This window comes from Pholcus phalangioides, unplaced genomic scaffold (genome assembly GCF_987345545.1).
Source record: "Pholcus phalangioides strain wild (caught in Gottingen) unplaced genomic scaffold, Ppha-v1.0 ptg000004l_1, whole genome shotgun sequence".
In the NCBI taxonomy this organism is placed as follows: domain Eukaryota; kingdom Metazoa; phylum Arthropoda; class Arachnida; order Araneae; family Pholcidae; genus Pholcus; species Pholcus phalangioides.
Genome location: NW_028301597.1, coordinates 6,217,326 through 6,232,519, shown reverse-complemented (window position 1 = coordinate 6,232,519; position 15,194 = coordinate 6,217,326). Strand labels below are relative to the sequence as shown.

The following is a 15,194-nucleotide window of genomic DNA, read 5'->3' as shown; positions in this document are numbered from 1 at the left end:
CCGGAACAATCGACCTCATATGAGTGAAGTTGTGCTTGACGGCGAGGGATAACGTGCCAGGCCAATGGTTCCGAGAGACAATAAGCGGCAAGACTGGGAGCCCAGATGATTTTCGCGTGGATATCTGGGTCATGTCTCGTGATTGGTGACAGGTTAAATTCTTCTTTCTCGGACAATGTGGTGTGACTGGTTATATTCAAAAGCATTGTGATCAGACTGCATCGAAGAAAGTGAATTTGGCAGCAAATGGTTGTGCTGATTGTTATGAAGGGAACCGCATCTTAAATATTAAGATCAACGATGGGCGTTTCATCTCATGTTTGATCGACACTGGAAGTAGTGTGACGTTGATGATGAAATTTGTAGCGGAGGAGCTTAAGCTCAAGTATGTGCCGAAATCGGAAAAATTGTTCGGTTATGGAGATTTGGTGAAGCGATTAGCAGTTGCACTTGGAAAACTTAACGTGGATTTGGAAGTGGATGATGATGCGAAGTCAACTGTGGATGTGTTGATCGTTTATGATATAATACACAGTCGTATGATTTGATAGTTGGACGGAACTATCTGATGTCGCCGGAAATCGAGTGTGCTGGGAGTGGAGGAAGACTGCGCGTGTGTGGCACGCTAGTGAGTTGCCATGTGTGAAGACGTGAGAATTTATATGCTCCAGTGGGTGAAGACGTGAGACCTTCAACTGATTGTTGTGTAAGTGGGATCGTCGTAGGATCGGGGAACATTGAAGTATCCTCTGAAGATGATACCGTTTCAAATGTTGTGTTGAAGGATGAATTACAGTCTCGCAAAGTTCACTAATGTGGGTTCCACCACGTGTAAGGGACGATAGATTCGTCTAGATGAGATAAAGTTCGACGATTCAACTGTGAAAGAAGCAAAGCGTGCAGTTTGTAAATTGGTGAATAAGTACGACGTTTTTACATTGTCCATTAAGGAACTTAGATGTACATTGTTGACTAAGATAAACATTAAGGAGATAGAAGGAAGCACGCCTATTTGTGTACCACCGTATAGAACAAAATTGTCTGAGAGGACGGCAATCAGTGAAAGAATTGTGAAAGAATTTAAAGATAATGGGATAGTCACAGAAAAACTAGGTCACCGTACGTTAGTCCAGTATTATTGGTGAAGAAGACAGGTGAAAACCGATTAGTTGTAGACTACCGTGGATTGAATAATCAGACAGTGCAGAACAAATTCCCATTGCCACGTATCGATGATTTACTGGAAAATTTGGCCGGGTATAAAGTGTTTACGACATTGGATCTAGCTCATGGATACTTGCAGATACTACTAACGGAGGAAGCGAAGTTGAAAACGGCATTCATCACTCCAGATGAATTAGGACAGTTTGAACGTATGATACGAGTATTCGGGTTAGGAAATGCACCAGTAGTTTCGAAGACTGATGTGTCAAATGTTGAGTCCACTCATGAATACAAAGGTCTTATACTATCTAGATGATATCTTGTACCAGCGAAGGATTGGACAGATATGGTGGAGCGAACTAGAGAAGTATTCGAAAGACTGAGACAGCCGGATTGACGCTGAAGTTCACGAAATGTGAATTCGGGAAAAGTGAACTGTAATTCGTAGGATTCGTTGTCAATTCAGAAGGCATTCAGCCAGGTCCGAGGAAGTTGAAAGCTGCCAAGGACTTTCCGACACCTGATAATGTTCATGAACTACGTAGATTTCTAGGATTGACTAGTTATTTCAGAAGATTCATAAAGAACTATGCACAGAAAGTTGATCCATTGACATGATTGACACGAAATACGAAGAGTTTACTTGGAAAGAGGAACAGACGTGAACCTCTGAAGAACTGAAAAATGTGTCATCCCATACTATCACACTATGATGCCACAGCAGAAACCGAAGTCCATTGTAACGCGAGCTCAATTGGGTTAGCAGGAATATTGTTACAGAAAGGGACGGACAGCAAGTGGTATCTAGTATATTGTGTGAGCAGGACGACCACAGAAACCGAGAGTAAATATCACTCGAGTAAATTCGAATTGATGGCGATTGTTTGGACGTTGGACGATTGCGACAACTTCTAATTGGGATCAAGTTCAATATTGTCACTGACTGCCAAGTGTTAGGGTACATGAATGCGAAGAAATGCATGAATCCACAAATTACTAGGTGGTTCGATTTAATTCAGGAATATGACTTCGAGGTGAAACACCAATCAGGATCCAAAATTGCACATATAGACGCACTTTGTAGTAGAGCACCAAAGCCAAATGATATTCTAGACTCATTTATCGATCAGAAATTAGAAATATGCTTGACTCTCGCTGAGGAAGACCAAATCCTAATCATCCAGCATTCAGATGACGAACTGAAAAAAAATGATACTACAGAAAACCGATACGGACCCCGGACTAAAGAGGAAAGGCAATTAGTTCTTGCGTATTAGCTGAAGAATAACCGACTCTTCAGAATGGTGAACAAAAACTGAAACTATTGTATGTAATTCCAAAGTGCCAGTGGAAGGACGAGCAGAGGAAAGCTTGCGAAAGGTGGAAAACGATAAATAAAAGGGTGATAAGGCGGAAAAAGAAGAAAAGGTGGAGGAAAAAAATTACTGTTCAGGATACGTATTAAGGACGGAATGGAGGTTTTCATCGAATGGTGTTTTATTTGAGATGTTGCGTGGATATTCTCCAAGGTTCAATGATGGATTGTTGAGACGGTTAACAGATGAGAAGAGAATAATAACTCGTGGACGAATCCAGAGGAAGTACGAAAAGAAGCTCGAGATATAATCACAGCGAATCAACGAAAGATGAAGAACAGCTTCGATAAACGCAGATGTGCTACAATGGTGTTCGAACCAGACGAGGTTGCTGTTACGAAGAGAAGTTCGAGAGTCATGGGACAACTGAGGAAGACTCAACAGAAGTATAGACGACCGATGACTGTTGTGTTACCGAACGACACGTATCGGGTGACTAAAGTGGTGACTAAGTGAAGACAACAATGAAAGGTCAACTGTACACGACAATAGCGCACGTGAGTCAACTCAAAGCTTGGAGGTTTGAGTCAGAATCTGATGATGAAGACGATGAACTCTCGAACATTTTAGATGAAGATGAGCCGGTGTTACCAAAACGTAATCCGAAGAGGTCGACACGTAAGGGCCAGCACTGTAGCACTGTGGGGGTAATCGGGACGATTGCAGGTCAGGATGACCGAGTGTAGGAAGCTATCGAGCAGCTGCGGAAAAGGAAAATATGTATCGTGACTTTGTGCTCGAATAACGAGCGACTGTCTGGAGAACGTTAATTCGAACAGGAACAGAGACGAGAATCGATTGAGAAGTGGTGCAGTAAAGTAGTCGTATTGAGGCTAAGCATGTTAATGTTATAAGTTCGAATAAAGTTTGTTTTTGAAATCGTTAGAAAAAGGCCGGAATACATTCGTTAAAACCGTGGCCGTGGGAGCTAACACATACTCCAACCCGTTCACATCTCCTCCGCTGAAACAAAACGTTTGATCTGTTTTCTTTTACCGAAGCAGAAAAATTGTTTTATCACAAGTGGCAACAGGTAACCAACAATTAGTAATATGTCAATAACATGATACATACACCGAATTAAAATATTTGTTACAGTTGTGAAAACACAATAAAAAATCGTTGTTGCCTTTAGTGGAATTTAGTCAACTTGTGTCACAAGTTGGAGAAGATTCTCCATATATATTGAATTCGGTTATACCAACTCTCGATATTTATGGGAATAATAACTAATGCCGAATCATCGCGATTCCAATGAATTTAAATCAGCGTTTCCCAAGGTTTTCGATGCCACGGGCCCCTTGTAGTGACGGTCAATGATTCGTGGAGGTCAATTTCAATCCCTCTACCATCTCCAACATTTATTGTGTTTTATAATTTCCCTATCATAAAAAATTGAAGTAATGAATTACGATTTTATAACGGGTCCGCGGACTAGAAGTGATCTAATACTGATCTAAACAATGTACATAAACCTTAAAATCAATTTCGTGGAAAAATTAAATTTTCTTTTCTTTGTAGACCGAACAAGCTGGAGTTGATCCAGAGCTTTTTAGGCACAAGCAGATTTATAAACAGCCTGATTCCGAAAATGAAGGTAAGTTCCGTAAAATTCTTAACAATAATATCGCAGTGCAATTTCTTCGTGATAAATCGTTTTCGATCGGCATAATTTTTCCTTCAAAGCACTAACACAATATATTTATACCCCCCCCCCCCTTTAACGTAAGAGGATTAACGACAACTGACCTACCCCTTTATCCACTGACGATACTTTGAAGTATCAGGTTAAATAATTTGTTATGCACTAACCAATTGTTTGAAAAGCAATATTCGATTTATTTTTTGTCTTCAATTAGAACTCAAATGGCCCACCGAATACATTACATAATAATTATTTATTATTATCGTTATATTTTTATTTTTATTTATTATCCTTCTCTTCTTATTCAACTTTTCTTAATCTGGCACATTGTGTTAAAGTAACTCATAAAAAAACGAAAGGTGTATACAGAAGGATAGAGTTGTAATTGGCTATTTCTGCCAATTGAAACTCAACTTGGAAAAATGTTTGGTGTTTTTTTCTTGCTGCCGAATTTGTTGTTTCCTAGCTATTACGCCAGTACGAACCGATCGTACAGTTAATGCGTGGTAAAGTGACAAACTCTACAGTCTGAGCACCTGGCTAAAGTTTCCGTAATGTCTAAGGAACACGGTTTTAGCGATAAATAAAATATACAGAAGCACCTCTAGAGAACGGATACTCATGTTAATGAGGAGTGCTCAGTACGATGGCTCCACTGCAGTACGTGTGAGACGTGGATACCTATATGCAGTAAAACCTCTCGATAACGGACACCCTTGGAACTGAAGATTTTGTCCGCAAACGAGCAGTGTCCGTAAATAGACAGCAAAATTGAGGCCCCGTCGAAAAAGGTGTCCGTTATAGGAGTTTCCACTGTATGTAACGGTAGAAAGCAGAGTCTCTTGTGTTTCAAATTGCACATGATCCACTGTATTTTCGTGGATTTTCAATTAATATTTGCTTTTCTATTAATTTTTAAAAAAATTATAAGATGCAATATTTACTTGAATATGACTAATAAATGATTAGATAGATGAAAAAATTTCATTTCCATGCCTTTCAAAAGAATGCACAAATTTGACATTCTTGAAAATTTAATAAGAAAAGGAATTAAAAAAGAAAAAGAGTAATACAAAAATTTTCAAAATCACGAAGGCAGCACAATATCAAAAAGAAAGATTTCCTATAAACATATTTTTCTACAAAATTTTAAAATGCGTGGGGAGGGAGGGGGGGGGGGGAAGAGAAGCTCGCTGTAGAGTCAAATTGGACTTTTGACGTTTATGCTTCAAAGCGTTTTTTGATGAATGAATTACAACTTAACCCAGTTTTGCTATACATATCAAACAGACGTGTCCAGCAGCAATACCACCCCTTCGGTTATTTAGCCTGTTTTGTAAAGTTAGAGACGTTGACAATAGCGACTGATTTCCAAAACAGTCATTGCAAATGCTTAGAAGAATTTATTGGAATGATAAATTTCTGTCATATTTCATAAGAATACGCACCTTGAAGAAATATAAAAAAAAAAAGTTTTTTTAAAGTGTTAAATATATTAGTTAATTTTTAAAAAAAAACTTATACATTTTACACATTTTTCAAATATGCGTATTGGCCTGAAATGCATAAAATATTCACAAAATGTGTATAAGGTTAGCTGGCGTCTCATATTTGGAAGGAATGTCCCAGTGTCTAAAAAAGAAATTACTGCTCATTTAAATGTTGTTTTTATTGCATAAAAAATAACGCGAGATTATGAAAAAAAATTGTCTTCAAACCAGAACAGTAGTGAAAGTTTAGTTATTATAGTGGAGGCATCGAATGAAAATGGAGGCAAGTGAATTTCGCCGAATTTTTGGACTAATTCACACGTTATGAACGTTAATCGTTGCTCTCCTCTGTATCTTATATCAAAAACCACTAATATATGCCTCCTGTACATACAATATTCTGATTTTTCAAGTATAGCAACCTTATATGAATACAAATGGAAGACTATTCCATTCAATAATGTTTCAACATTTTCAGAGGTGGAAGGCGGTAGCCGGTCGAATTCTCTCTTGACTCCAATACTTCCACCGGAAGAAGCACGTACCACAGCTTATCAGTATCCGAGGGCAAGGCGGAGAAGGCGAAAGAAGAAAAAACCGCCATCTAGCGATGAATTCAGTGACGATGACGATGACCACCGAGACGACGAACAAAGACGCTGCAGCGGCACAGGAATTCTCGAGTTTTCGCCTTCGAAAGCTGGTCGAGATGTAACGCCGGTCAACCTGAACTTTGGTCAGAGACCACGATCAGGCACTCTTCGTTCCATAGCCGGTGAGTGAGTTGTCAGAGCGCGATGAACTGACAAACGTGTTGTATAATATATTCGTCATTTTCCCCAAAGAATGCTGACGCACTTCTATATAAATGGTGAAAGCTTTGTTTATTTTTTTTTTAATTGTGGAAAAATGTGGCCCGAATGCCGATCGATCCGATTCTTCTTTTCTTATCCGACTTGTCAAATTCATGTTCTTTTTCCCAAACTAAAAATGCTTTTTTTTAAAGTAAAGAAAGAAAAGAAAAAAATTTTTTTGTCAATTTTTTTATTTTGAAACAGGAATAAAAATTAAAAAAACCGAAAACAAAACAAAACTCTCTGTTCTTCAGGTCTGTTTCGAGACCTTCGAAGAAGTCTCACCGATACTCGGTCCATCGTTCCGAAGTCTGACTCGATGCAGGGTATGTAGTCTCTATATTGTGAAAAGACTAAACTGTGAATGTACCTAATCTAGATGTGTCACTGATGTCTTGGCTCCTTGCGTGTCGTCGTTCCCCGATAACCTGGTCATTTCATAAGTGTTTTATGCATGACAAATCATCGCATGGCTTGTTGATTGTTGCCATTAATTTTATGTTTCTTATATTTTGTTGAACTCTTTTCTTGTACTTTATTGGCTCGACATGCCGTTGTTAGAATGGTGTGCTCGGAGGATAATCCACTCGTGGTAGTGATTGATGTACACGTCCGAAAAAGTTGCATGTGCATGAATTTCTAACGTTTTCCAGAGATACACTTACATTGAAGCATGTAATGACCAATTTTAATATATGCGTAAAACCCGACATTGATTCCAAGTCGGAAGCATAGTGCTTTTCGAAATGACTTGAAAACGCGACATCGGCGAATCTTCATTTTCCTATTAGTAAATGAGTCCCACTCATCCCCCCCCCCCCTAGATGGAACTGGAAGGGCTCCAGCCCGGGGTCCCAGAATGAATTTTATTACTATTATTATTTACATGTAAGTTCACTATGCGGAGGGGGGTGTGGTGTCAAAGATCTCAGCCCAGGGGAACGGCTCCAGAATGTGGGAGGTGGGGAGGAATATCATCTTAATTTGAGTGGAGCGTAATCCACATATGAAAATTTCTCGTTGTTACTTTTATCTCCAATAATGAAATCTTTAAGAGACAAAGAGGTTATCGGTCGGTTTTTTTGAAATTATCATCCGCATCACCAATTTATCTGTAACCTATAAAAAAATAATGAATTACTTTTAATTTTGTTCTATTTCCCACTCTGAGAAAAATAACTGATGCAGATAATACGCAAAAATATTTCGCCGTGATCTGCACTAAGAAATTTAGATTTATTTTAACGTATAATCCACGAATTTATACATAGAAAATTATGGTACTTCTGGATGGTTTAGGTCTTGTTATCATGAATGATAGAAGGCATATAATACATTTTCATGAATCCAAATTATATTATCTTAGCAATAGCTATCTTTATGTGTATTGTCTCTTCCGTCAGACCACCTCTAGTTTCATCTGAACCATCAAAGGAACAATCATCTTCCTTTAGTGGTAAAGTGTTTTAAGTAAATTTAAACCATTCCTGTTGATTTTCTCGGAGCTTAGGTCTGCTAGATGGACCGAATGGTCTGACGACTATAGTGTCGACCTAGTGACTAGTCGTATAACATCAGCAGCCCCAGTGGTAATGTATGAAAAATCTCAGTTTTAAATTAATCTAAATTTACTAAAATTTGGTGGAACCACGAATGAGTTCTCGCATTCAAATCACAAAAAAAAAACCTGATTTCTAAGAAGCTGTATTGATACTGCAGCAATTCACAGCGGTTAAATCTTAATTCCAAATGAAATTTCCATCTCTATAAAAGTTTTCAACGTCTGATATCAAAAGATTCTCTACCTGTACACCCGCATCCAGAGAAGTCTTTCATCCATTGGTCTCCATTTTTTGGTTCCAGCGGCTGAAGACTTTGAAGATGAAAAAACGCAGATGAGATCGAGATTATGCTATGCCTATCTCACTTCATAGATGCGTCGGTTATTTTGTGACATCTTATTATTGCACTTGTGCTGATTCTAGAAAGAGATTGTGGTGTCGTGCTAAAAAAAAAAGTTCATTGATTGCAAACCAGCTTCTATCGACTCTATAATATTCCCGGGATCCATAGTTGAGGTCCAATCCAGATTTGTGCCGAGAACTTATCAGTTGAGTGTCTTGATGCATAAAATCCATGGTCAAGGTCAAAGATGGCCACAGTACAATGTATTCGTGTGGTACATCAGCACGCGTTTTCTCATACTGTACAAGAAACTACACGAACAATTTAGCCTTTGTAGAAATGTCCTGTTTTTCTATCCGTAATGAAAAGATCGAACTATTCTAGGTTTACAGAAGCAGTGTTTTAGATTACGCTAGGTTTACATAACCAGGGAGGACAGAAAAGACCTATTCGATCAAGTTGATGTAAATGTGCATGAAAATATTCATGTAATTAGTCGATACAAGTCACATCAGATCTGGTTCTAATTTTTTGAAACAAAGTGCAAAAATTGATTTGACATTTTAGGTCGTATACATTATGCCTATTTTTTGCCACCGATACACTTAAGAAGAACCTGCAAGTTCTAAGAAGATAGAATTGAGCTTTCTAACTTGAGCATTTCATGAACGACGCTCTAAAATTTCTGGACGGTCGTAACTTTTCGGAACAAACGTCTATAAATGCCTAATAAAATGTTAGTGAACTATATAAAGCCGAACACATATCGGACACATCCGGCATCGTGCTGGACTCTCAACGTGAGGATCGAGGTTCGAACATCGGCTGAAGTTGGTTTCTGTGATTTTCCACCTTCGAGGCGCAAATGCCGCCTGTTCCCCATTTTAAAAAGTCTCTACGCAGAGAGCAGGAAGACCTACAACATGATACTTACATGACATGAAAAGTCAAGCATTTACCAACTTCACTTCAAAATATGGAAGATACCAAAATGGCAGCATCAGCAAAAATACGAAACAAGCACAATTCTGACAACATAAATACGTTAGGTACCACACATACGCTCAGAACACACATTCCAGTATGTACCGATTCGTTATAAATTTCACTGTAAGAGGTGCATGTTCGGTTAAGTGATACAGCAAAATCTGCGTTCATCCTTCCACTATGATTAGTTACTTGCTTAACGTGTCCATGTTTTACACACACTACAGTCACTTCAAACTGCCATCATAGCAGACGAGAAGCTGCGAAGACATTCTACGCTCAGAGGGAAAAAAACTCGTGAGGCCGTGACGCTGACAGGGCAATAATGTTTTCATTTTTTTCTAAATAAAATTTTTACGTGAAGAAAGTTTAATGTTATGTTAATGTTTTTTATTATTTGATACTCACGAAATGTAGAAGTTTTCAACAAGTGTGTTTCTCGTGTATCCATTCCTACTTAACAGGTGTTATATCTGCCGTAACAGAAGTGACTGCCGGAACAGTCCTAATGATGCCTCAATCACAGCAACAAATGATTTCGAGGTCATCCCGCCCACCCAGCTTGACTACAGCCAATGGACCAAAATCATCCAGAACAGAATCGACAGCTGCCGAAGCTTCAGAAGCTCGGGAAAAGTTCATCGACACCACAGAACCACGTAAGCTAATTCATGTTTATATGAACTTGCCTTACTGATCTACGAACATGTAATGGCTTTTAAAATACATCGCAACCGGGTGACTGAGATCTAAGTCCAACTTCGTCTGATTGGAATGTGAACTTGTTCTTCAGTTGCCAGAAGTTACCGATTGTGTGGCAAGCGCCCCTTTTTCCATCCTTCCGTCTAATTCAAGTTCGTGAGAGAAAAAAACGTACCGTCAACTGGGGTGGCTTTGCCCAGCTTTAAAATAGAAATTAAAAAATTTCATTCAATCCGTTGATTCAAAGTCGAAAATAATTTTTTGTGTTTGTAGATATGATTTATGTAGTTTGCGTTTTGATGGGTCGCCTCTCCTTTTATGGAAAAAAAAAAAGTGTGGAGTGAAGTTTGTTTTTTTTTAATAATAACGTGATCTTCACGTATTCCCAAGGGATCAGCATGATCCGTCCAGGGAATTTGTTAGTGTTAGTAGACATCCATGCCCGAACCGGGATTCGAACCCAGACCTGCGCAGTGAGAAGCTAATTCCCTCTCCACTCGACTGACAGGCGGCGTAATGGGGTGATTTTGCCCGCTACCTGGTTTGTGTACATAACAAAGATGTGAGTGGATCTTTTAGGCAATGTGAACACCACGGCGTGTCAAGAGAACAGCAATGACAAAAAAACTAACGCAAAACAAAATTCAAAGAAATTTTATTTTTGAAACATAAATGACTTGATTATGACTCTTCCTTAAAGCACGAAACATTACGATAAATTAGAAAATTACACGCGAAAGTTGAGGTAATATGAATTACGTGCATTAAAAAGTCATTTGTTATTATATGGTTGTAAGTTTTTCACAAAAAATGAATTTTAAATTCGAATTTTGAACGGAACGAAGGAGAAAGATGAAAATATCACCCGAGCTGATGGTTTTGCTGCAATGTAAGTAAATATACACAGAAAACAACTTGACATATTTCAAAGCTCCAAGCAAGAAATCAAGAATCTAGCATCTCTAGAAAATACGTTGAATTCAACATTGAAAGAGTTAAAAAAAAACCCGCAATCGAAAGGAAAACATACGAGTTAGGGAGAAAAAGTCACGGATTGAATAGTTCCCACAGAAATTTCACAAATAAATCAAGCCATTCTTTGTGTGTATTGTTTCTTCTAGCCCACGGGAGTCGAAAGTGGTCTTGGGTGCCCTCCTTCTTCCTTTTTTGCAGCTGTTGAATGGTTTCAATTCATATTTACGTTATAAGATTTCATCCATTTGCACCTTTGAAACTGATACTCTGAAACAAAATGACGATTATATAGAAAGTGATTCCGAATTTCCTACGGCACCTGGGGTGACAATTGTGTCGTAGAGAATTGAGAAAATTAAGAGAAAATTATGAATATATATATTAGAATTGTTAAAAAAGTTCAAAATATTGAGAATTGCAATTTTTCCCACTTACATAATATATGGGTGAAGTTGTGAAGTATTATTATTACTTTTGATACATTACATGAAAATTGAAGGAACTTTGCCATGATTATTATTAATTGCCATTCATTCACCATACACATATGCACACATAAAATCGCCCACTCGAAATATGTGGCCCTTACTTGAAAACAAACACTACACGGACACTCGTTAATCACGATCATTATTATTATTATTATTATATGTTACATTGACGTTGAAAAGTGTGGTTTTTGTTATTGTAAATGTGACCTATTCACATATGTCACACATTAATTTTTACCGTCATGTGTGTATAAACCCCACGCTAAAGAATACTTCCCACACTAATGACCTTAATTGGAATCCTATATTGTTTGATCACGTGCAGGGATTAAATCCCTATTTTAGCCCACTGTTCCCCAGGTCTATGAATCATATCAATAGACGGGGAATTCAAATATGAAAGTTCAGGCTATTCGACCCATAATTTCAACAGGAATTCAAAATCTAGCGAAAATTCCAGATTTTTGCAAAATCCGTGTTCAAACACGTTTCGTTCGATCAGAAAAGCCCAAAAAACTGCCAGATCCTGACCTACTCTGGGGTTTTGTTGTACTTTCTGGCCTTCTGATTCGAGGCGGCAAGGTCAGCTCTGACCCTCTCCGTCAGGCCTGTGATTGGCACTTCAGAGTTTTCAGCACTCCCTTCCCGTGATCCCTGCACGTGATCAAACAATATAGGGTTCTAATTAAGGTCATTAGTGTGGGAAGTATTCTTTAGCGTGGGGTTTATACACACATGACGGTGAAAATTAATGTGTGACATATGTGAATAGGTCACATTTACAATAACAAAAACCACACTTTTCAACGTCAATGTAATATATAATAATAATAATAATAATAATAATAATAATAATAATAATAATAATAATAATAATGATCGTGATTAACGAGTGTCCGTGTAGTGTTTGTTTTCAAGTAAGGGCCACATATTTCGAGTGGGCGATTTTATGTGTGCATATGTGTATGGTGAATGAATGGCAATTAATAATAATCATGGCAAAGTTCCTTCAATTTTCATGTAATGTATCAAAAGTAATAATAATACTTCACAACTTCACCCATATATTATGTAAGTGGGAAAAATTGCAATTCTCAATATTTTGAATTATTTTAACAATTCTCATATTCATAATTTTTTTCTCAATATTTTCCCAATTCTCCATGACAATTGCCCACTAAAATAAAAATCTTCCGGTAAGGTTCAAACCAAAACTCCAATTGTTTTAATATCTTCATTGCATCTACTAATAATAACAATAACTGATGGAACTCACTGGTTATCAAAAAGGCTGCACAAATAATAGTGCGAAGTCTTCAAATTTTTGTTTACATAGAACCTCGTCGAAAAACCCGGCTTATTGACATTTAACTTTTCTGAACACTGTTTAGCTGTGGTCAAAAAATCGAATAGAATGCTCGGTTTTATTCTTAAGAAAGTTACTTCGCGTTCTGTTAAAGTCATTCTTCCACTTTTCTGAAGCTTAGTCCGTCCTGGACAGCCGCCGGATGCCGTAAGGTTTGGAGACCATACCTATACAGACGGACATATACAATTAGTTGCGGGGATGCAGAGAAGAGCTAGCGTACTCTTGTTGGCACACATGGCTTGAGCTATAAAGAAAGACTCGATTTCTTGAATGGAAGAACGGTGTGTCGGGTGATATATGATGGAAGTGTTCAAAGTTTTCAACGGGATCGATACTATAGACCATGAGTTATTAATACGCCGCCAATTAATTGCTTCGACAAGGGAACACTAGTATCGTTTAGTAAAAGACAATTACAGGTTGTGGTATCGCAAGAAAATTTTCTCTCTGATAGGGTTGTCAATAAATGGAATAGCTTACCTCCGGGGGTCGGGAATTCGTACACAGTGGACACGTTTTAAAAAGAAAGCACGATAAATACATTGGGATAAAGCGATAACCTATCCATATTTCGAATGAGGTAACCATAATCTTTTTTATGGGCAATGTTTTATTTATTATTGATTATTAGGTTGTTTTTTTTTTTTTTGGTATATATGCTTTTGTACTGGGTTGTTGTATTTGACAATTATATTTTTTATGGGTATCTTTTTTCAGCCACCTGTTTGGGCAATTTGACTGTTGTGGTCTTTGTCTTTGTAATTACTTCACATTCTGATGGTGAATTTTATTTCTATGTTATTTTGAACGAACGATTAAGAATAAAAGACGAAGTTTAATATAACAGTAATAAATTTAGTTTTATTCTCTAAATTCTTCGAACTCACATTAGTTATCAAAAATTACATTTACTCGTACTTTCTACTTAACAGCTTCTAATGCCTTATCGTCAGGCTCAACTTCCTCGCAACAGCAGCTTAGTCCACCCTCCATTTTTCCTGCACTATCCCTAAAGCAATCTGCACCAGCGAGCCCTGCAGTTGGACCTCAAATGGAAATACAAAGGCCCTGTTCAGGTCCCGGACGCCTTGGAGTAACTGCAGCGCCTTTAGCGTCCATTTCAAGCAGTGGTGCGCAATCCAGCTCCAGTGTGACAATCCCTATGACGGCCAGTTCGGCAACCGGTCACAGTGGAGCGGATGAATCACCTCATCATCAGCCTTTCCCTCCACCCGCAGCTCCAGCAATACTACACAGACCTGATGCTCAGTTGCTAGATGCCAAGTTAGATAATCTTAGCAGGTAAGTCTATCCAGTGAATTACTTTCACACTTTGCACGGAAAGCACTCAAAATACGCAAATATCAATCCTTGATCACGCGACCGCTTCAGAAGTCACCAAAATATAGCAACTTTGCTCACATTATAAGGAACGACATGGGAATTTCTTTCTTCTAATCTCAGGTATTCAGATTCGGAAACTCCGAAATAAGGACTCACGCTCATGCCTTTTTGGCAACTACTCGCTTACCTTTGTTATCAATATATGCGCCACTTTTCTGAAAACAATAGTTTTTCTAATTAAAACAGAAGTAGTTTTTTTTTTTTACCATCAGACTTACCACATTCCATTTTTGACATACAAACCTACTGCGTTCTAATTCATCTCTTACGCCCATAAATTAGGAATCCATAATTTTCATTTCTATCCAAAAGCGGTATACTGTGCAGTTGATGTTTTTTTTACTGTCTTCTTCATACAGTACTGCATTCGAGCACGCGAGCCGTAGCTGGGATGGCATCTGCCTTGCTCGGAGGCAACTTTGGTTCTCTTTTCCTGCGAATTTCGACGGTGATTGTCGTATAGCATTTTGGAGAAAAAATATATTTATATTAACACACAATGAGGAAGAGTTTTTTTTCCGCAATGCTTTTTCTTTCTTTTCTTAGATATGAAAAAAATAATTCTGAAATAATTCTAGAAATTTCGAAAACGTACGAGGATGTTTAAAATGGACTAGGTGGCCGATGCGCAAATCATCATTTAGAATTCGAGGACATTCACGCACGCAATCGAGCCTCTTCTAACCATTAAAATTTTTTTCTTCCTAACCCCCTTTTTTTATTCCCTTCCTGAAGTTATTAGGAGGGCTGTATCTTTATCAAATATCGCCATAAAAAAAAATTGTGAATGTTTTTAGAATAGTTCATTGCAATTTATTACGTGTACGGTAGA

The 15,194-nt window shown here is 38.0% G+C and overlaps 1 protein-coding gene across 4 annotated transcripts in view; it reads left to right on the top strand.

Annotated features, from left to right (window-relative positions):
- The window catches only part of LOC149086498 (voltage-gated inwardly rectifying potassium channel KCNH2-like), a 327,715-nt gene that overhangs the window by 292,380 nt on the left and 20,141 nt on the right, over positions 1-15,194 (top strand). For 3 of the 4 annotated variants that reach the window (XM_089255950.1, XM_089255948.1, XM_089255951.1), the window contains 5 exons: positions 4,062-4,137; positions 6,154-6,450; positions 6,784-6,855; positions 9,886-10,080; positions 13,891-14,260. In XM_089255950.1, the coding sequence (XP_089112076.1) occupies positions 4,062-4,137; positions 6,154-6,450; positions 6,784-6,855; positions 9,886-10,080; positions 13,891-14,260 (1,010 nt within the window). The remainder of the gene's footprint in view (positions 1-4,061; positions 4,138-6,153; positions 6,451-6,783; positions 6,856-9,885; positions 10,081-13,890; positions 14,261-15,194) is intronic. The other variant, XM_089255949.1, reaches the window with a different exon arrangement.